The sequence below is a fragment of the Oncorhynchus nerka genome, linkage group LG26, assembly GCF_034236695.1.
Source record: "Oncorhynchus nerka isolate Pitt River linkage group LG26, Oner_Uvic_2.0, whole genome shotgun sequence".
In the NCBI taxonomy this organism is placed as follows: domain Eukaryota; kingdom Metazoa; phylum Chordata; class Actinopteri; order Salmoniformes; family Salmonidae; genus Oncorhynchus; species Oncorhynchus nerka.
The window spans coordinates 26,864,611-26,888,689 of NC_088421.1; the positions used below are offsets into that span (position 1 = coordinate 26,864,611).

Consider the following 24,079-nt stretch of genomic DNA (forward strand, 5'->3'; position numbering starts at 1 on the left):
TCCCTCAACTTGAGATCTGTGACATTGTGTTGTGTGACAAAACTGTACATTTTAGAGTGGTCTTTTATTGCCCCCAGCACAAGGTCCACCTGTGTAACGATGATGCTGTTCAATCAGCTTCTTGATACACCTGTCAGGTGGATGGATTATCTTGGCAAAGGAGAAATGCTCACTAACAGGGATGGAAACAAACATGTTTGAGAAATAAGCTTGTTGTGTGTATCAAACATTTTTGGGATCTTTTATTTCAGGTCATGAAACACGGGACCAACACTTTACATGTTGAGTTTATATTTTTGTTCAGTAGTAGATATCTTGAAGTAAACACACACACAGGCCCTGCTCTCCTTTTCTCAGTGGTGTCTGTTTCTCTCACACACCCCACCCCTCTCTCTTCCCCTCTGTGACCCTCACAGCTGTGTGGCACCACGCTTGGTGAACTCCAGTCTGTCACCTGGGTGTTTCAGGGTCCCAGTTTAGCATCTCTGATGATTCAGATAGACAGTTAAAGTAGTTAAGTAGCCCAGGGACTGCAGGGACTGTTCCTATACACTTTCATGATCTAATTCTCACTACCTTGTTTCAGCTGAGAAACTGTCTTTTGCATAAGCCTGGTAACCACACAATGTTTCAACCACGTGAACACGATTTTAATTTGATTTGACTAAATGGTGAGAATGATCAAATAATGAGACAATTTAATCACAATTTAATTTATTACATTTACATTTAAGTCATTTAGCAGACGCTCTTATCCAGAGCGACTTACAAATTGGTGCATTCACCTTATGACATCCAGTGGAACAGCCACTTTACAATAGTGCATCTAAATCTTTTACCTATCCTAGGTATTCATATTATAGACCTTGTTCACAGCAGTAGTACATCAATTATTTAATATTGTCAGTCATTCACTGCCACTCATCACACATTATCATGGTTTGTGTTGGTAATATATATAACAAACTTTTCAAGAATTGCATAAAACAATGAGTTCTTAACTAAAATAACAAATTGCTCTTTGTGGTTTCTTATAGCTGTTCCGGGCACCTCCCCCTAAATACTTAAGTATGTCTTGCTTACTGAACTTGTTTATAGGGGAGAGAGTTTAAGAATGTGTTTTTATCAGACGTATCTATTAAAATGAGCATTGGGCACAGTAGTTCAAAGCTACCCAACCATGACTTCTAACCCAGGATGCTCCTGCACTCTGGTAAAGGCATTTCCCTGATATAGCATCTTGATTAACCCTAAAAAGGACCAATATATAATTGTGAAAGTGCAGTAACACGTTTAAAAACAACACACAACAGTGATGTACTGCAGATGTGGGAGAAAATGTCAGATTATGATTTGAAAAAGTCATTGAGTGACGTTTAGCCATGTATTGGTTTGGTGACAGTTGCTGATCATTGGACATTGAAACAACAGGAACACATTTCAGGGTACAGTACTTCAGGATGTGAATGGTTAAATTTTTAAAATGAACTTGTTTTGTGTGTTGTTTAAAAAAATATATTTGTATGGTGTTTTCTGACTTTATTGAACAGATAGAGAGAGAGGATGACAGTTATGAAAGATAGAGGTTGTGCCAAGGGCAGTAAGCCAGAATCAAAACTATGCCTAAAACGTATAAGACAACATACCACAATTTCTTATTGTTGTGAGAAATATCAAAATGTAATATGATTTAATATCAATTATTTAATTAATCTTCTTAATACATGAAGAAACGTTTGAATGAGAGACGTGAAAAAACAGTTGTGGCTGGAGCAGCAGTAGAGCCACTGGATTGACAGTGATCATTGATGTCTGGCTTTGTCTTAGAATTGATTTCCTTGAAACCCCTTTTAAATGCATGTGACAGGCAATCACCCAACCATGGTTGTCATGTTAGTTCTGTCTCCCAAGTCCTTCTGTGACGTTTCCTACCATGTGTGAATTGTCTTCCATCCTGAAAAGATGACAGGCAAACTACACCTCCTCCTGGTCTTGCTGGGCCTCTACAGTATGTACTCAATAATCTAGCAATTCATTGGAACAAGGTATTTTACATATAGAGAATTATAACATCCATTGATTTAACATATTAGTGATCTATTGTCTTCCTTCTCTTTTCTCTATTAGGGATATATGGTCAGAGTCTGGAGGCCATTCCCTCCAGTCCAGTCCTGAAAAAGCCTGCAGAAACTGTCTCTCCTGTAAGGGATCTGGCTTTACCTTTAGTAGCTACAACATGGCCTGGATACGTCAACCTGCAGGAAGAGCACTTGAATGGATAGGCATTAATGCTAGTGGAACTACTTATGCAAAAAGAGTTGAAGGACAGATAGAAGTCACCATAGATAATTCTAACAGCATGGTGTATCTGAAGCTGTCTGTTCTGAGAGCAGAGGACTCTGCTGTGTATTACTGTGCAAGAGACACACAGTGGTGTGAGTGAGTGGAGGATCTGTACAAAAACCCCTCAAAGAATCTAACTGGCAGCAGAGTCAACAGAGGGCAGTAGAGCATCAGTACAACAGAGTCAACAGAGGGCAGTAGAGCATCAGTACAGAAGAGTCAACAGAGGGCAGTAGAGCATCAGTACAGAAGAGTCAACAGAGGGCAGTAGAGCATCAGTACAGAAGAGTCAACAGAGGGCAGTAGAGCATCAGTACAGAAGAGTCAGTACAACAGAGTCAACAGAGGGTAGTAGAGCATCAGTACAACAGAGTCAACAGAGGGTAGTAGAGCATCAGTACAACAGAGGGCAGTAGAGCATCAGTACAACAGAGTCAACAGAGGGTAGTAGAGCATCAGTACAACAGAGTCAACAGAGGGTAGTAGAGCATCAGTACAACAGAGGGCAGTAGAGCATCAGTACAACAGAGTCAACAGAGGGTAATAGAGCATCAGTACAACAGAGTCAACAGAGGGTAGTAGAGCATCAGTACAACAGAGTCAACAGAGGGTAGTAGAGCATCAGTACAACAGAGGGCAGTAGAGCATCAGTACAACAGAGTCAACAGAGGGTAGTAGAGCATCAGTTCAACAGAGGGTAGTAGAGCATCAGTACAACAGAGGGTAGTAGAGCATCAGTACAACAGAGGGCAGTAGAGCATCAGTACAACAGAGTCAACAGAGGGTAGTAGAGCATCAGTACAACAGAGAGCAGTAGAGCATCAGTACAACAGAGTCAACAGAGGATAGTAGAGCATCAGTACAACAGAGGGCAGTAGAGCATCAGTACAACAGAGTCAACAGAGGGTAGTAGAGCATCAGTACAACAGAGTCAACAGAGGGCAGTAGAGCATCAGTACAACAGAGTCAACAGAGGGCAGTAGAGCATCAGTACAACAGAGTCAACAGAGGGCAGTAGAGCATCGGAACAACAGAGGGCAGTAGAGCATCGGAACAACAGAGGGCAGTAGAGCATCAGAACAACAGAGGGCAGTAGAGCATCGGAACAACAGGGGGCAGTAGAGCATCAGAACAACAGAGGGCAGTAGAGCATCAGAACAACAGAGGGCAGTAGAGCATCAGAACAACAGAGGGCAGTAGAGCATCAGAACAACAGAGGGCAGTAGAGCATCGGAACAACAGAGGGCAGTAGAGCATCGGAACAACAGAGGGCAGTAGAGCATCAGAACAACAGAGGGCAGTAGAGCATCGGAACAACAGAGGGCAGTAGAGCATCAGAACAACAGAGGGCAGTAGAGCATCAGAACAACAGAGGGCAGTAGGGCATCAGAACAACAGAGTCAACAGAGGGCAGTAGAGCATCAGTACAACAGAGTCAACAGAGGGCAGTAGAGTATCAGTACAACAGAGTCAACAGAGGGCAGTAGAGCATCAGAACAACAGAGGGCAGTAGAGCATCAGAACAACAGAGGGCAGTAGAGCATCAGAACAACAGAGGGCAGTAGAGCATCAGAACAACAGAGGGCAGTAGAGCATCGGAACAACAGAGGGCAGTAGAGCATCGGAACAACAGAGGGCAGTAGAGCATCGGAACAACAGAGGGCAGTAGAGCATCGGAACAACAGAGGGCAGTAGAGCATCGGAACAACAGAGGGCAGTAGAGCATCAGAACAACAGAGGGCAGTAGAGCATCAGAACAACAGAGGGCAGTAGAGCATCAGAACAACAGAGGGCAGTAGAGCATCAGAACAACAGAGGGCAGTAGAGCATCAGTACAACAGAGTCAACAGAGGGCAGTAGAGCATCAGTACAACAGAGTCAACAGAGGGCAGTAGAGCATCAGTACAACAGAGTCAACAGAGGGCAGTAGAGCATCAGAACAACAGAGTCAACAGAGGGCAGTAGAGCATCAGTACAACAGAGTCAACAGAGGGCAGTAGAGCATCAGAACAACAGAGTCAACAGAGGGCAGTAGAGCATCAGTACAACAGAGTCAACAGAGGGCAGTAGAGCATCAGAACAACAGAGTCAACAGAGGGCAGTAGAGCATCAGAACAACAGAGGGCAGTAGAGCATCAGAACAACAGAGGGCAGTAGAGCATCAGAACAACAGAGGGCAGTAGAGCATCGGAACAACAGAGGGCAGTAGAGCATCGGAACAACAGAGGGCAGTAGAGCATCGGAACAACAGAGGGCAGTAGAGCATCGGAACAACAGAGGGCAGTAGAGCATCGGAACAACAGAGGGCAGTAGAGCATCGGAACAACAGAGGGCAGTAGAGCATCAGAACAACAGAGGGCAGTAGAGCATCAGAACAACAGAGGGCAGTAGAGCATCAGAACAACAGAGGGCAGTAGAGCATCAGTACATCAGAGTCAACAGAGGGCAGTAGAGCATCAGTACAACAGAGTCAACAGAGGGCAGTAGAGCATCAGTACAACAGAGTCAACAGAGGGCAGTAGAGCATCAGAACAACAGAGTCAACAGAGGGCAGTAGAGCATCAGTACAACAGAGTCAACAGAGGGCAGTAGAGCATCAGAACAACAGAGTCAACAGAGGGCAGTAGAGCATCAGAACAACAGAGTCAACAGAGGGCAGTAGAGCATCAGAACAACAGAGTAACATCTACTGAAGCATAATATTCCCCTAAGAGCATAATATTCCCCTAAGAGCCAAAACAACAGAAGTACTTGTACATCAACACAAGGTACAGATTTCCATGAGGAGAGAGATAGAACATAAAGAGGAATCACATACAGGCCTACATACTGTAGTTGTGTTTATTCCTGTTAAAAAAGGTGACTGTCCTTGATAGATTGATCCCTAATCTGACATTTATAGTAAATTAACCACAATGGGGAATTATTTCTATAAATACTCAGAAACCATCCTCCAAGATTCCCTGCAGTTTTACCAAACACCTTGACCAGATCAGGAAAAACTCTAGGCCCTGATTATGGCATGGGGACTGAGTTTATCCGTGTCATTTGACATGTCATGTTATCAACGAAAACTCCTGGCCCTACCAATGAGTCATAGCTTGACCCCTGACCTCAGAGTTATCAGTCCCTCACCCATGACATAATGATGTAAATCCAGATCCCTCAGAGTTCATATATACTTATGTTCTGCTGCTGACTTGTTGTCTTGTGTGGAGCAGCTGAGTTCATATTTCAACTTTCAGGATGATGGGAAAACTCTACCTTCTGCTTCTCTCTCTCTGTCTGCCCTGTGAGTTCTGCTTGGTTTTACTCCTTATCAACTGTTCTTATGCTGAGCAAAGACTGAAGACAATTTTTCATTGTTTTCACTCAATATTCCACCCTCTCTCCTTTCTCCTCTCCCCCTGTTTCCTCTCTCTCCTTCTCTCCTTCAGGTTTAAATGGTCAAACTATGGAATCCATTCCCTCCAGTCCACTCTAGAAAAAGCCAGGAGAAACTCTCAACCTCTCTTGCAGAGGAACTGGGTATACCTTTACAAGCTATGGTATGAACTGTATTCACCAACCTACAGGGAAACCACTGGAATGGATGGGCTGGATCAACACCAATACTGGAGCAGCAGGCTATGCCAAAACCCTGGAGGGACGGATTGAACTGACCAAAGACAGCTCAGTGAGCATGACACATCTGAACAGTCTGGTCTGAAGTCAGAGGACTGATGTGTATTACTGTGCACGCTGGGCACAGTGATGTGAATGTGTGGTGGATCTGTACACCACCTCAGACATAGATAGAGACAGGATGTGGAACATGTACACACTGTTGTACTCCCCTGACACACTTCACTAACCCTCCTCTGCAAACAGCTGGGGTAAACAACCATATGCTTTAATATGAGATGTCCTTACCATAGAAACACTGTCTATGCTTCATGAATAGGGCCTTGAGTTGTCTAGATATTATTTTGAGGAGGGTTAGAAAAATAAGACAATAAACATGCACAGGTCATCATGTGTAGGAGTCATCTTTCACAATGACCAGGATTTTGCTAACACATCTAAATTAAATAAGCTAATGATAAGGACAGAGACGCCTTTTCCTATACGCAGACTGTGACCGCAAGGGGGCGCCCAACCAATTAAAAAAAAAAAGATTGGTAGGGCATCAGCAGATTTCCACTTGTTATGTCAGTAACTCAATAAGCCCATGTCAGTTACCATTATTTTGATTGCTAGGTAAGGTAATCTAACCAGCTATCAGAACCAAATGACTGATTGTGTGCACAGGGCAAGAGCACAGGGTCCCTGATCCCCAAGGTGACCCCATTGATTTTGTTAGTCACTATCATACAGATATCATATAAACATGTCATAAGTCATGGCAAGGGGGGGTGACCACCATATTCGGCTTAGGGTCCCAAGAAGGCTAGAGGCGACACTGCATAAGGGCCTAGACTGTCAATATCAGATGTGTTTGTGTAAAAGCCTGCACACCCAACACATTACATATTACATATGTTCACAACGCTTAATCAACAACCTCTGAATTGTAATAATGCATTTTATTTAATAACAAAGCAGCATTTGACAATGTACACAAAGTGGGTCGTTCTTGCTTTTTTTAAAGGCCAAAGGGAATCGAGAAGGAACATGGACGGAAATGTGCTTGTATGAAATGAGACTCTCTCCGCAGGCACAAAATCTGTTCCAAATCTCTGTGGTGAATGATACATTGAGCTAACTAACTATCTGACATAGAACATCTGACTATGCAATCTATAGTAGTGCTGCTGTGGGTAGGTGGTGGTTTGATCTGCTATCTTTTGACAAACTAGATAGGTACTTTATTAATACTCTCTCAGTCTGGTCTCTGTGGGAAAAAAAGCCTAAATCCTCCATGATCACTGTAGCATAGGTAGTATCTGATGTTGATCACTTACAGTAGTTTCCTACTGCAAGCATTGTAGAGGTTGTCACGTTCTGACCTTAGTTCCTTTGTTTTGTCTTTGTTTTAGTATGGTCAGGGCGTGAGTTGGGGTGGGCAGTCTATGTTCCTTTTTCTATAATTTGGGATTTCTGTGTTTGGCCTGGTATGGTTCTCAATCAGAGGCAGCTGTCAATCGTTGTCCCTGATTGAGAACCATATTTAGTTAGCCTGGTTTCACTTTTGAGTTGTGGGTGATTATTTTCTGTAGTGTATGTTCACCATACAGAAATGTTTAGTTTATCGTGTTTTGTTCGAGTATTCGTTTTCATTAAAAGGCATAATGAATATTTACCACGCTGCACCTTGGTCCTCCTCTCTTTCTCCCAACGACGAACGTTACAGAATCACCCACCACCAAAGGACCAAGCAGCGTGGTAACGGGCAGCAGCAACGATCTCCAGACTCCTGGACATGGGAGGAGATCCTAGATGGCAAAGGACCCCGGGTACAGCCGGGAGAGTATTGCCGCCCCAAGGCATAGCTGGAGGCAGCGAAAGCCGAGAGGTGGTGGTATGAGGAGGCAGCACGGCAGTGCGGTTGAAAGCCCGAGAGGTAGGCCCAAAAATGTATTGGGGGGAGGCACACGGGGAGTGTGGCGAAGTCAGGTAGGAGACCTGCGCCAACTCCCCGTGCTTACCGTGGAGAGAGAGGGACCGGGCAGGCACCGTGTTATGTCGTGAGGCGCACGGTGTCCCCGGTGCGCAGGCCGCCCGTCTGTCCTGAGCTGCCAGATCCGCCCATCTGTCCTGAGCTGCTAGAGTCGCCCTTCACTACGGCGCTGCCGGAGTCGCCCTTCACTCCCAGTCTCCCAACTATTCCGGGCCCGCTGTAAGGGTCCCCAGTCCGAGGTCGGCTGCGAGGGTCGCCGCTCCAAAGGCGCCACTTAATCGGGCAAAGACTATGGTGGAGTGGGTTCTACGTCCTGCGCCAGAGCCGCCACCGTGGACAAACGCCCACCCAGACCCTCCCCTATAGGTTCAGGTTTTGCGGGGAGGGGGGGGGGGGGGGTACTGTCACGTTCTGACCTTAGTTCCTTTTTTCTGTCTTTGTGTTAGGTTGGTCAGGGCGTGAGTTGGGGTGGGTAGTCTATGTTCTTTTTTCTATGTTGTTATATTCCTATGTGTTTGGCCTAGTATGGTTCTCAATCAGAGGCAGGTGTCGTTCGTTGTCTCTGATTGAGAATCATACTTAGGTAGCCTGTTTTTCCCATTTTGGTTGTGGGTGTTTAATTTCTGTTTAGTGTCTGTTCACCTGGCAGAACTGTTTCGTTTTCTCTTCGTTGTTATTTTGTGTAGTGTTCAGTTTTTCAATTAAAATATGACAAACACTTACCACGCTGCATCTAGGTCCTCCTCTCCTTCCACCAACGAGAATCGTTACAGCGAAGAACTGTAGCGGATGTTTGGAAACCCTTCACATGCCTGCTCCTGTCCCAGTCCACCCATGGGAATGGCCCGCAGAGCCATGGCAGAGAATTCATGTGGACTACGCTGGTCCCTTTGAAAAGCACATGTTTCTGGTTATAGTTGATGCCCATTACAAATGGCCAGAGGTGTTTTGCACTGACTGCTTCACCTCAGCTCAGACGATAGAGTGTCTCAGAACAATGTTTGCAAGCTTCTGATTGCCGCTGCAGCTGGTAAGTGACAATGCCAAAGATTTTGTAAGTGACTAGTTTACAAGATTCATGCCAGTAAATGGAATCAAACACTCAACCTCAGCGCCGTACCACCCTGCCACCAATGGGCTGGCAGAACACTTTTTGAAAACCCTAAAGCAAGAACTCCGTGCAGCAAAACGAGACGAAGGGACTGGCCAAGTTCCTGGCCTCCTACCGAAACACCCAACATGCCACAACAAATGAAAATCCAGCAGCACTGATGTTCGGGCAGCCTCTCCGCACACAGCTGGACATCATGAAGCCAAACAGGGGTAATGAAGTGCTGAACAAACAAGCCAAGATGCCTTCCGGTAGGCGGGAGCGCCATCTCCAAACAGTACAGGAAGTAATGGTGCGAGACTACAGAAGGGGAGAGAAATGGACAAACAATGGTTGATCTGTTCGAGACGTTGAGAGAGTTGACCTCTCCTTAGAAAATCCCAGTAGGACCACTGAAGGAAGAGAGGGTCCCTATAGTTTATACTTCATGTCTAGGAAGCAGTTGATTGCGGAACAGAGTAAAGATGTTTCGATCTCCCATATTTTTGCTGAGATACATCCAGAGGAGAGTTTGATGAAGTTCGTGTGGGTTACCTTGACGAGACGGTGTTCTAATGAGGAAATGGCGTTCTCACACCACTTCTGGGCAGGATGATTGGCCCAGTGTATCTCAAATTGTCGTTCCAGTTTCTCTTCGACAAGTGATACTGAGATTGGCTCATGATGGTAGTATGGTAGGACATCCTGCGGTCAACAAGACGTATGAATATATCTTATCTCATACCTCATCAATCTACACACAAAACCTCATATTGTCAAAGCAAAAAACTGTTTTTTGATATTTTATGCAAATGTATAAAAAAATATGAACGGAAATATTACATTTACATAAGTATTCAGACCCTTTACTCAGTACTTTGTTGAAGCACCTTTGGCAGTGATTACAGCCTCAAGTCTTCTAGGGTATTACACTTAAAGCTTGGCACACCTGTATTTAGGGAGTTTATCTGCAGATTTATCTGCAGATCTCTGTCAAGCTCAATTTGGAGTCTCATAGCAAAAGGTCTGAATACCTATGTAAATAAGATTTTTGTTTTAATTTTATTACTTTTGCAAAAAAATAGAAAAAATAAGGCTGTAACCTAAATCAAAACTTGTTTATTTTGATTTATTGTTTGACTGTCTATTTTTGCAATTTAGTGTGCAAACCTGGTGGCCAACTACAAGAAATGTCTGACCTCTGTGATTGCCAACAAGGGTTTTGCACCAAGTACTAAGTCATGTTTTGCAGAGGGGTCAAATACTTATTTCCCTCATTAAAATGCAAATCCATTTTTAACGTGTTATTCAATGCGTTTCTCTGGGCTATATTAGTAAAGGCCAAGTTCAATATTTTATCAAATCGTATTTTTTAAATATATTATTTTATACCTAAAGGGGTCCTAAAATTCAAAATCAAATAGCTAAATGATCTATAGCATGACCATTTTAAAACATTTCCATATGTCAGTTTATCAGAACCCTGCTGAAAGGTACGTCAAAAGCCGGAATAGGTTGCAAAGGTTTAATCAGCACAGCTTCGTTCGGTTTACCCATCTGCTGGCAAAGGATTTACTGTAAGACACAACATCATTTTTCAGACCAGGCCAGAAGACGTTAAGGCTGTAACATAAACAAAAAGTGGAAAAGGTGTAGGGGTCTGAATACTTTCCAAATGCACTATATATATTTTTTTTACACATACCTCTTTTTTGGGTAGTTACAAAACTACCTTCATACTTCCATACATTTCAAAAAACGGTAGCGGTTACCTTCAGATGAGTTCCATGACACGTGTGGGGGTCATAGAGCAAAACAAACACCATCATGTTCGTGAGAGTCTCCCCTTTCCATAGAGTGGACATAACCATTCAGACACTACAGACGTCTTTGTGAAAATACCAACTGTCGGGATGTCTAATTTACCAACATTTCTGAAAAATGGATATAGAGTTTGGAATGAAACTCATCAAATGTACTTTTAGATATCACATGAAAGTCCTTAATGTAAACTAAAATCAGTGATGGACCAAAGATAGATCCTTGAGAAACCCCCAAATGTAATTATTATGTTCAGATTCAGAGCTGTTCAGTGACGACTATAACAATATTAGTGATAATACACTGCACTGTAAAGAAAATGACAATCCAAAGTTGACATTTTGTATTTAATTTTTACTGTTGATAATGCAGGTCAACCCGGTTAAAAACAGTATATAGTTTTATACCAGCTCTATATGCAAAGGAGCCTAACACACCACTCCTCTCTGTATAAAACGTGGACTGTTTGTCAGTTGGAGTAGAGAAGAGCAGCTCCCACCAGTTCAGCTTCAGCACAAACCATGTTCTCTGCATCTCTGCTGCTGCTCCTGCTGGCAGCTGCCTCCTGTAAGTCTCTTGGGATTTGGGGAAGGAATGGATTGAGGTGCAATAGAATATATTATAGGAAATATTATTTTAACAATAGCAGTCATACTTTCCTGTATAGCATATGACTAATTATGTTTTTCCCCATAGATGTGTACTGTGGTCTTGAACTCAGCCTGCCAAGTGTAATGGTTGTAAATCCTGGACAGTCTCTGAGCATCACCTGTAAGATCTCTGGGTATTCTGTTAGTGATAGCAGCATAAGCTTTGCCACAGGTCGGGTTCAAAAGCCTGCAGGCAAAGCAATGGAGTGGATTTCCCATATATGGGATGATGGAGATATCTACAAAAATGATGCACTGGAAAACAAGATTTCAAGAGATGCCTCCAGCAACTCTTTGTCTTTACAAGGGCAGAGCCTGCAACCTGAAGACACAGCTGTGTATTACTGTGTTCGATACCCTCTACAGTGATACAAACCAGCACCAGACCTGAACAAATACCCAGATACACATGTGAGAATGATGCAAGCACAACATAATATAAATGTATCTCCACACCAAGATAACAAGATATTAAGACTAATGCCCAGTCTAAAAACGGTCAAATTATAATTTAATAAGTTAACCTTACCAAAAGCGTCAAAACCATACATCATCAAACGATTTTCAGACATTTAAACTCCAAGTAAAAATGGTGAACTTTTGTCCCCTTGTTGCTGATCTTGAACACATCGACCTAAAGCCATTATATATAGTAAACACATCATACTAAAGCCATTATATATAGTCAACACATCATACTAAAGCCATTATATGTAGTCAACACATCATACTAAAGCCATTATATATAGTCACACATCATACTAAAGCATCATCATACTAAAGCCATTATATATAGTCAACACATCATACTAAAGCCATTAAATATAGTCAACACATCATACTAAAGCCATTATATATAGTCAACACATCATACTAAAGCCATTATATATAGTCAACACATCATACTAAAGCCATTATATATAGTCAACACATCACATTATATATAGTCATACTAAAGCCATTATATATAGTCAACACATCATACTAAAGCCATTATATATAGTCAACACATCATACTAAAGCCATTATATATAGTCAACACATCATACTAAAGCCATTATATATAGTCAACACATCATACTAAAGCCATTATATATAGTCAACACATCATACTAAAGCCATTATATATAGTCAACACATCATACTAAAGCCATTATATATAGTCAACACATCATACTAAAGCCATTATATATAGTCAACACATCATACTAAAGTCATTATATATAGTCAACACATCATACTAAAGCCATTATATATAGTCAACACATCATACTAAAGTCATTATATGTAGTCAACACATCATACTAAAGCCATTATATATAGTCAACACATCATACTAAAGCCATTATATATAGTCAACACATCACACTAAAGCCATTATATATAGTCAACACATCACACTAAAGCCATTATATATAGTCAACACATCATACTAAAGCCATTATATATAGTCACTGCATCATACTAAAGCCATTATATATAGTCAACACATCATACTAAAGCCATTAAATATAGTCAACACATCATACTAAAGCCATTATATATAGTCAACACATCACACTAAAGCCATTATATATAGTCAACACATCACACTAAAGCCATTATATATAGTCAACACATCATACTAAAGCCATTATATATAGTCAACACATCATACTAAAGCCATTATATATAGTAAACACATCATACTAAAGCCATTATATATAGTCAACGCATCATACTAAAGCCATTATATATAGTCAACACATCATACTAAAGCCATTAAATATAGTCAACACATCATACTAAAGCCATTATATATAGTCAACACATCATACTAAAGCCATTATATATAGTCAACACATCATACTAAAGCCATTATATATAGTCAACACATCATACTAAAGCCATTATATATAGTCAACACATCATACTAAAGCCATTATATATAGTCAACACATCATATTAAAGCCATTATATGTAGTCAACACATCATACTAAAGTCATTATATGTAGTCAACACATCATACTAAAGTCATTATATATAGTCAACACCATACTAAAGCCATTATATATAGTCAACACATCATACTAAAGCTATTATATATAGTCAACACATCATACTAAAGCCATTATATATAGTCAACACATCACACTAAAGCCATTATATATAGTCAACACATCATACTAAAGCCATTATATATAGTCAACACATCACACTAAAGCCATTATATATAGTCAACACATCATACTAAAGCCATTATATATAGTCAACACATCAAACTAAAGCCATTATATATAGTAAACACATCATACTAAAGCCATCATATATAGTCAACACGTCATACTAAAGCCATTATATATAGTCAACACATCATACTAAAGCCATTATATATAGTCAACAAACAATACTAAAGCCATTATATATAGTCAACACATCATACTAAAGCCATTATATATAGTCAACACATCATACTAAAGCCATTATATATAGTCAACACATCATATTAAAGCCATTATATATAGTCAACACATCACACTAAAGCCATTATATATAGTCAACACATCACACTAAAGCCATTATATATAGTCAACACACAATACTAAAGCCATTATATATAGTCAACACATCATACTAAAGCCATTATATATAGTCAACACATCATACTAAAGCCATTATATATAGTCAACACATCATACTAAAGCCATTATATATAGTCAACACATCATACTAAAGCCATTATATATAGTCAACACATCATACAAAGCCATTATATATAGTCAACTAAAGCATAAAAGCCATTATATATAGTCAACATACTATCATACAACACATAAAAGCCATTATATATAGTCAACACATCATACTAAAGCCATTATATATAGTCAACACATCATACTAAAGCCATTATATAACACATCATACTAAAGTCAATATATAGTCAACATCATACTAAAGCCATTATATATAGTCAACACATCATACTAAAGCCATTATATATAGTCAACACATCATACTAAAGCCATTATATATAGTCAACACATCATACTAAAGCCATTATATATAGTCAACACATCATACTAAAGCCATTATATATAGTCAACACATCATACTAAAGCCATTATATATAGTCAACACATCATACTAAAGCCATTATATATAGTCAACACATCATACTAAAGCCATTATATATAGTCAACACATCATACTAAAGCCATTATATATAGTCAACACATCATACTAAAGCCATTATATATAGTCAACACATCATACTAAAGCCATTATATATAGTCAACACATCATACTAAAGCCATTATATATAGTCAACACATCATACTAAAGCCATTATATATAGTCAACACATCATACTAAAGCCATTATATATAGTCAACACATCATACTAAAGCCATTATATATAGTCAACACATCATACTAAAGCCATTATATATAGTCAACACATCATACTAAAGCCATTATATATAGTCAACACATCATACTAAAGCCATTATATATAGTCAACACATCATACTAAAGCCATTATATATAGTCAACACATCATACTAAAGCCATTATATATAGTCAACACATCATACTAAAGCATTATATATAGTCAACACATCATACTAAAGTCATTATATATAGTCAACACATCATACTAAAGCCATTATATATAGTCAACACATCATACTAAAGCCATTATATATAGTCAACACATCATACTAAAGCCATTATATATAGTCAACACATCATACTAAAGCCATTATATATAGTCAACACATCATATCATACTAAAGCCATTATATATAGTCAACACATCATACTAAAGCCATTATATATAGTCAACACATCATACTAAAGCCATTATATATAGTCAACACATCATACTAAAGCCATTATATATAGTCAACACATCATACTAAAGCCATTATATATAGTCAACACATCATACTAAAGCCATTATATATAGTCAACACATCAAAAGCCATTATATATAGTCATACTAAAGCCATTATATATAGTCAACACATCATACTAAAGCCATTATATATAGTCAACACATCATACTAAAGCCATTATATATAGTCAATCACTAAAGCCATTACAATACTAAAGCCATTATATATAGTCAACACATCATACTAAAGCCATTATATATAGTCAACACATCATACTAAAGCCATTATATATAGTCAACACATCATACTAAAGCCATTATATATAGTCAACACATCATACCATTATAAGTCAACACATCACACTATTATATATAGTCAACACATCAATACTAAAGCCATTATATATAGTCAACACATCATACTAAAGCCATTATATATAGTCAACACATCATACTAAAGCCATTATATATAGTCAACACCATACTAAAGCCATTATATATAGTCAACACATCATACTAAAGCCATTATATATAGTCAACACATCATACTAAAGCCATTATATATAGTCAACACATCATACTAAAGCCATTATATATAGTCAACACATCATACTAAAGCCATTATATATAGTCAACACATCATACTAAAGCCATTATATATAGTCAACACATCATACTAAAGCCATTATATATAGTCAACACATCATACTAAAGCCATTATATATAGTCAACACATACTAAAGCCATTATATATAGTCAACACATCATACTAAAGCCAACACATCATATAAAGCCATTATATATAGTCAACACATCATACTAAAGCCATTATATATAGTCAACACATCATACTAAAGCCATTATATATAGTCAACACATCATACTAAAGCCATATATATAGTCAACACATCATACTAAAGCCAAAAGCCATTATATATAGTCAACACATCATACTAAAGCCATTATATATAGTCAACACATCATACTAAAGCCATTATATATAGTCAACACATCATACTAAAGCCATTATATATAGTCAACACATCATACTAAAGCCATTATATATAGTCAACACATCATACTAAAGCCATTATATATAGTCAACACATCATACTAAAGCCATTATATATAGTCAACACATCATACTAAAGCCATTATATATAGTCAACACATCATACTAAAGCCATTATATATAGTCAACACATCATACTAAAGCCATTATATATAGTCAACACATCATACTAAAGCCATTATATATAGTCAACACATCATACTAAAGCCATTATATATAGTCATTATATATAGTCAACACATATACTAAAGCCATTATATATAGTCAACACATCATACTAAAGCCATTATATATAGTCAACACATCATACTAAAGCCATTATATATAGTCAACACATCATACTAAAGCCATTATATATAGTCAACACATCATACTAAAGCCATTATATATAGTCAACACATCATACTAAAGCCATTATATATAGTCAACACATCATACTAAAGCCATTATATATAGTCAACACATCATACTAAAGCCATTATATATAGTCAACACATCATACTAAAGCCATTATATATAGTCAACACATCATACTAAAGCCATTATATATAGTCAACACATCATACTAAAGCCATTATATATAGTCAACACATCATACTAAAGCCATTATATATAGTCAACACATCATACTAAAGCCATTATATATAGTCAACACATCATACTAAAGCCATTATATATAGTCAACACATCATACTAAAGCCATTATATATAGTCAACACAACAATACTAAAAAGCCATTATATATAGTCAACACATCATACTAAAGCCATTATATATAGTCAACACATCATACTAAAGCCATTATATATAGTCAACACATCATACTAAAGCCATTATATATAGTCAACACATCATACTAAAGCCATTATATATAGTCAACACATCATACTAAAGCCATTATATATAGTCAACACATCATACTAAAGCCATTATATATAAAGTCAACACATCAAAGCCATACTAAAGCCATTATATATAGTCAACACATCATACTAAAGCCATTATATATAGTCAACACATCATACTAAAGCCATTATATATAGTCAACACATCATACTAAAGCCATTATATATAGTCAACACATCATACTAAAGCCATTATATATAGTCAACACATCATACTAAAGCCATTATATATAGTCAACACATCATACTAAAGCCATTATATATAGTCAACACATCATACTAAAGCCATTATATATAGTCAACACATCATACTAAAGCCATTATATATAGTCAACACATCAAAGCTTAAAGTCAACATTATATATAGTCAACACATCATACTAAAGCCATTATATATAGTCAACACATCATACTAAAGCCATTATATATAGTCAACACATCATACTAAAGCCATTATATATAGTCAACACATCATACTAAAGCCATTATATATAGTCAACACATCATACTAAAGCCATTATATATAGTCAACACATCATACTAAAGCCATTATATATAGTCAACACATCATACTAAAGCCATTATATATAGTCAACACATCATAAAAAGCCATTATATATAGTCAACACATCATACTAAAGCCATTATATATAGTCAACACATCATACTAAAGCCATTATATATAGTCAACACATCATACTAAAGCCATTATATATAGTCAACACATAGTTATAATAGTCACATCATACTAAAGCCATTATATATAGTAAAGCAACACATCATACTAAAGCCATTATATATAGTCAACACATCATACTAAAGCCATTATATATAGTCAACACATCATACTAAAGCCATTATATATAGTCAACACATCATACTAAAGCCATTATATATAGTCAACACATCATACTAAAGCCATTATATATAGTCAACATCATATATATAGTCAACACATCATACTAAAGCCATTATATATAGTCAACACATCATACTAAAGCCATTATATATAGTCAACACATCATACTAAAGCCATTATAAAGCCATTATATATAGTCAACACATCATACTAAAGCCATTATATATAGTCAACACATCATACTAAAGCCATTATATATAGTCAACACATCATACTAAAGCCATTATATATAGTCAACACATCATACTAAAGCCATTATATATAGTCAACACATCATACTAAAGCCATTATATATAGTCAACACATCAAAGCCATTACAACACATCAACTAAAGCCATTATATATAGTCAACACATCATACTAAAGCCATTATATATAGTCAACACATCATACTAAAGCCATTATATATAGTCAACACATCATACTAAAGCCATTATATATAGTCAACACATCACACTAAAAAGCCATTATATATAGTCAACACATCATACTAAAGCCATTATATATAGTCAACACATCATACTAAAGCCATTATATATAGTCAACACATCATACTAAAGCCATTATATATAGTCAACACATCATACTAAAGCCATTATATATAGTCAACACATCATACTAAAGCCATTATATATAGTCAACACATCATACTAAAGCCATTATATATAGTCAACACATCATACTAAAGCCATTATATATAGTCAACAAACAATACTAAAGCCATTATATATAGTCAACACATCATACTAAAAAGCCATTATATATAGTCAACACATCATACTAAAGCCATTATATATAGTCAACACATCATACTAAAGCCATTATATATAGTCAACACATCATACTAAAGCCATTATATATAGTCAACACATCATACTAAAGCCTAAAGCCATTATATATTATATATAGTCAACACATCACACACATCAACTAAAGCCATTATATATAGTCAACACATCATACTAAAGCCATTATAAGTCAACACATCATACTAAAGCCATAGCCATTATATATAGTCAACACATCATACTAAAGCCATTATATATAGTCAACACATCATACTAAAGCCATTATATATAGTCAACACATCATACTAAAGCCATTATATATAGTCAACACATCATACTAAAGCCATTATATATAGTCAACACATCATACTAAAGCCATTATATATAGTCAACACATCATACTAAAGCCATTATATATAGTCAACACATCATACTAAAGCCATTATATATAGTCAACACATCATACTAAAGCCATTATATATAGTCAACACATCATACTAAAGCCATTATATATAGTCATACTAAAGCCATTATATATAGTCAACACATCATACTCATAAGCCATTATATATAGTCAACACATCATACTAAAGCCATTATATATAGTCAACACATCATACTAAAGCCATTATATATAGTCAACACATCATACTAAAGCCATTATATATAGTCAACACATCATACTAAAGCCATTATATATAGTCAACACATCATACTAAAGCCATTATATATAGTCAACACATCATACTAAAGCCATTATATATAGTCAACACATCATACTAAAGCCATTATATATAGTCAACACATCATACTAAAGCCATTATATATAGTCAACACATCATACTAAAGCCATTATATATAGTCAACACATCATACTAAAGCCATTATATATAGTCAACACATCATACTAAAGCCATTATATATAGTCAACACATCATACTAAAGCCATTATATATAGTCAACACATCATACTAAAGTCATTATCATACTAAAGCCATATATATCAACACATCATACTAAAGCCATTATATATAGTCAACACATCATACTAAAGCCATTATATATAGTCAACACATCATACTAAAGCCATTATATATAGTCAACACATCATACTAAAGCCATTATATATAGTCAACACATCATACTAAAGCCATTATATATAGTCAACACATCACACTAAAGCCATTATATATAGTCAACACATCATACTAAAGCCATTATATATAGTCAACACATCAAACTAAAGCCATTATATATAGTAAACACATCATACTAAAGCCATTATATATAGTCAACACATCATATAAAGCCAGTCAACACATCATACTAAAGCCATTAAAGCCATTATATAGTCAACACATCATACTAAAGCCATTATATATAGTCAACAAACAATACTAAAGCCATTATATATAGTCAACACATCATACTAAAGCCATTATATATAGTCAACACATCATACTAAAGCCATTATATATAGTCAACACATCATACTAAAGCCATTATATATAGTCAACACATCACACTAAAGCCATTATATATAGTCAACACATCACACTAAAGCCATTATATATAGTCAACACACAATACTAAAGCCATTATATATAGTCAACACATCATACTAAAGCCATTATATATAGTCAACACATCATACTAAAGCCATTATATATAGTCAATCACATCATATATAGTCTAAAGATATTACAACACATATAGTCAACACATCATACTAAAGCCATTATATATAGTCAACACATCATACTAAAGCCATTATATATAGTCAACACATCATACTAAAGCCATTATATATAGTCAACACATCATACTAAAGCCATTATATATAGTCAACACATCATACTAAAGCCATTATATATAGTCAACACATCATACTAAAGCCATTATATATAGTCAACACATCATACTAAAGCCATTATATATAGTCAACACATCATACTAAAGCCATTATATATAGTCAACACATCATACTAAAGCCATTATATTATAGTCAACATACATACTAAAAAGCCATTATATATAGTCAACACATCATACTAAAGCCATTATATATAGTCAACACATCATACTAAAGTCCATTATATATAGTCAACACATCAACTAAGAACCATATCACCTCCACCCTACCCCTGGTCTCTTACCGCCCAAATAGCCACAGACGATGCAATCTCAACCACACTGCACACTGCAAAGCCATTATATATAGTCAACACATCATACTAAAGCCATTATATATAGTCAACACATCATACTAAAGCCATTATATATAGTCAACACATCAATACTAAAGCCATTATATATAGTCAACACATCACACATAAAGCCATTATATATAGTCAACACATCATACTAAAGCCATTATATATAGTCAACACATCATACTAAAGCCATTATATATAAAAAGCCATTATATATAGTCAACACATCATACTAAAGCCATTATATATAGTCAACACATCATACTAAAGCCATTATATATAGTCAACACATCATACTAAAGCCATTATATATAGTCAACACATCATACTAAAGCCATTATATATAGTCAACACACATCATACTAAAGCAACATTATATATAGTCAACACATCATACTAAAGCCATTATATATAGTCAACACATCATACTAAAGCCATTATATATAGTCAACACTAAAGCCATTATATCAAATCATACTAAAGCCATTATATATAGTCAACACATCATACTAAAGCCATTATATATAGTCAACACATCATACTAAAGCCATTATATATAGTCAACACATCATACTAAAGCCATTATATATAGTCAACACATCATACTAAAGCCATTTATATATAGTCAACACATCATACTAAAGCCATTATATATAGTCAACACATCATACTAAAGCCATTATATATAGTCAACACATCATACTAAAGCCATTATATATAGTCAACACATCATACTAAAGCATTATTATCATCATACTAAAGTCAACACATCATACTAAAGCCATTATAACACATCATACTAAAGCCATTATAGTCAACACATCATACTAAAGCCATTATATATAGTCAACACATCATACTAAAGCCATAAAGCAACATATATATAGTCAACACATCATACTAAAGCCATTATATATAGTCAACACATCATACTAAAGCCATTATAAAGTCAACACATCATATAAAGCCATTATAGTAGTCAACACATCATACTAAAGCCATTATATATAGTCAACACATCATACTAAAGCCATTATATATAGTCAACACATCATACTAAAGCCATTATATATAGTCAACACATCAACTAAAGCATCAACACATCATACTAAAGCCATTATATATAGTCAACACATCATACTAAAGCCATTATATATAGTCAACACATCATACTAAAGCCACATCATATATATAGTCAACACACATACTAAAGCCATTATATATAGTCAACACATCATACTAAAGCCATTATATATAGTCAACACATCATCTAAAGCCATTATATATATAGTCAACACATCATACTAAAGCCATTATATATAGTCAACACATCATACTAAAGCCATTAATATAGTCAACACAACAATACTAAAGCCATTATATATAGTCAACACATCATACTAAAGCCATTATATATAGTCAACACATCATACTAAAGCCATTATATATAGTCAACACATCATACTAAAGCCATTATATATAGTCAACACATCATACTAAAGCCATTATATATAGTCAACACATCATACTAAAGCCATTATATATAGTCAACACATCATACTAAAGCCATTATATATAGTCAACACATCATACTAAAGCCATTATATATAGTCAACACATCATACTAAAGCCATTATATATAGTCAACACATCATACTAAAGCCATTATATATAGTCAACACATCAAAGCCATACTAAAGCCATTATATATAGTCAACACATCATACTAAAGCCATTATATATAGTCAACACATCATACTAAAGCCATTATATATAGTCAAACACATCACTAAAGCTAAAGTCAACATCATATATATAGTCAACACATCATACTAAAACCCATTATATATAGTCAACACATCATACTAAAGCCATTATATATAGTCAACACATCATACTAAAGCCATTATATATAGTCAACACATCATACTAAAGCCATTATATATAGTCAACACATCATACTAAAGCCATTATATATAGTCAACACATCATACTAAAGCCATTATATATAGTCAACACATCATACTAAAGCCATTATATATAGTCAACACACAATACTAAAGCCATTATATATAGTCAACACATCATACTAAAGCCATTATATATAGTCAACACATCATACTAAAGCCATTATATATAGTCAACACATCATACTAAAGCCATTATATATAGTCAACACATCATACTAAAGCTATTATATATAGTCAACACATCACACTAAAGCCACTATATGTAGTCAACACACAATACTAAAGCCATTATATGTAGTCAACACATCACACTAAAGCCATTATAGTCAACACATCATACTAAAGCCATTATATGTAGTCAACACAAAGCCATTATATGTAGTCAACACATCATACTAAAGCCATTATATGTAGTCAAAACATCATACTAAAGCCATTATAGTCAACACGTCTCATAAGTAGAATCTGAACTACAGAGAGAAGAACAAAGAACAGCGAGGAGAGAGAATAAAGGAATATAGCAGATCTCTCCCTGTCAGCATATTTATTTCTCTAGAGGGTGGTCTATGCAAAGTCTCCCTCCTGTTTATCCCTTTATAATCAGACACTCAGCCCTGGCTTTCTCATTATAGGCAGTGTGGATTGATTTGATAGCAAGCACTGCATATAACCTGACTATCACTGAATAATGAGGACTGTCTGGAGTTTAGTACTCATGGTGGTGTTTGTAAAAAGTAAGTTACAATATTCTGTGTTCACTAGAATGAATGTTCCATCATTTTCAGTAATTTGTCAGAAGTCATTTGCTACAAATATATATATAGACATGTTTTA

General features: G+C 36.1%; 1 protein-coding gene across 2 annotated transcripts in view; it reads right to left on the reverse strand.

Annotated features, from left to right (window-relative positions):
* The window catches only part of LOC115110842 (aldehyde dehydrogenase family 3 member B1-like), a 45,857-nt gene that overhangs the window by 6,895 nt on the left and 14,883 nt on the right, over nucleotides 1-24,079 (reverse strand). The window contains exon 1 of one of the 2 annotated variants that reach the window (XM_029636771.2): nucleotides 8,666-8,960. The exons of the other annotated variant lie outside the window; for it this stretch is intronic. Within the exon in view, the coding sequence (XP_029492631.1) occupies nucleotides 8,666-8,675 (10 nt within the window). The 5' untranslated portion in view covers nucleotides 8,676-8,960. Of the gene's footprint in view, nucleotides 1-8,665; nucleotides 8,961-24,079 lie in introns of those variants that run through there. 2 annotated transcript variants of the gene reach the window in all.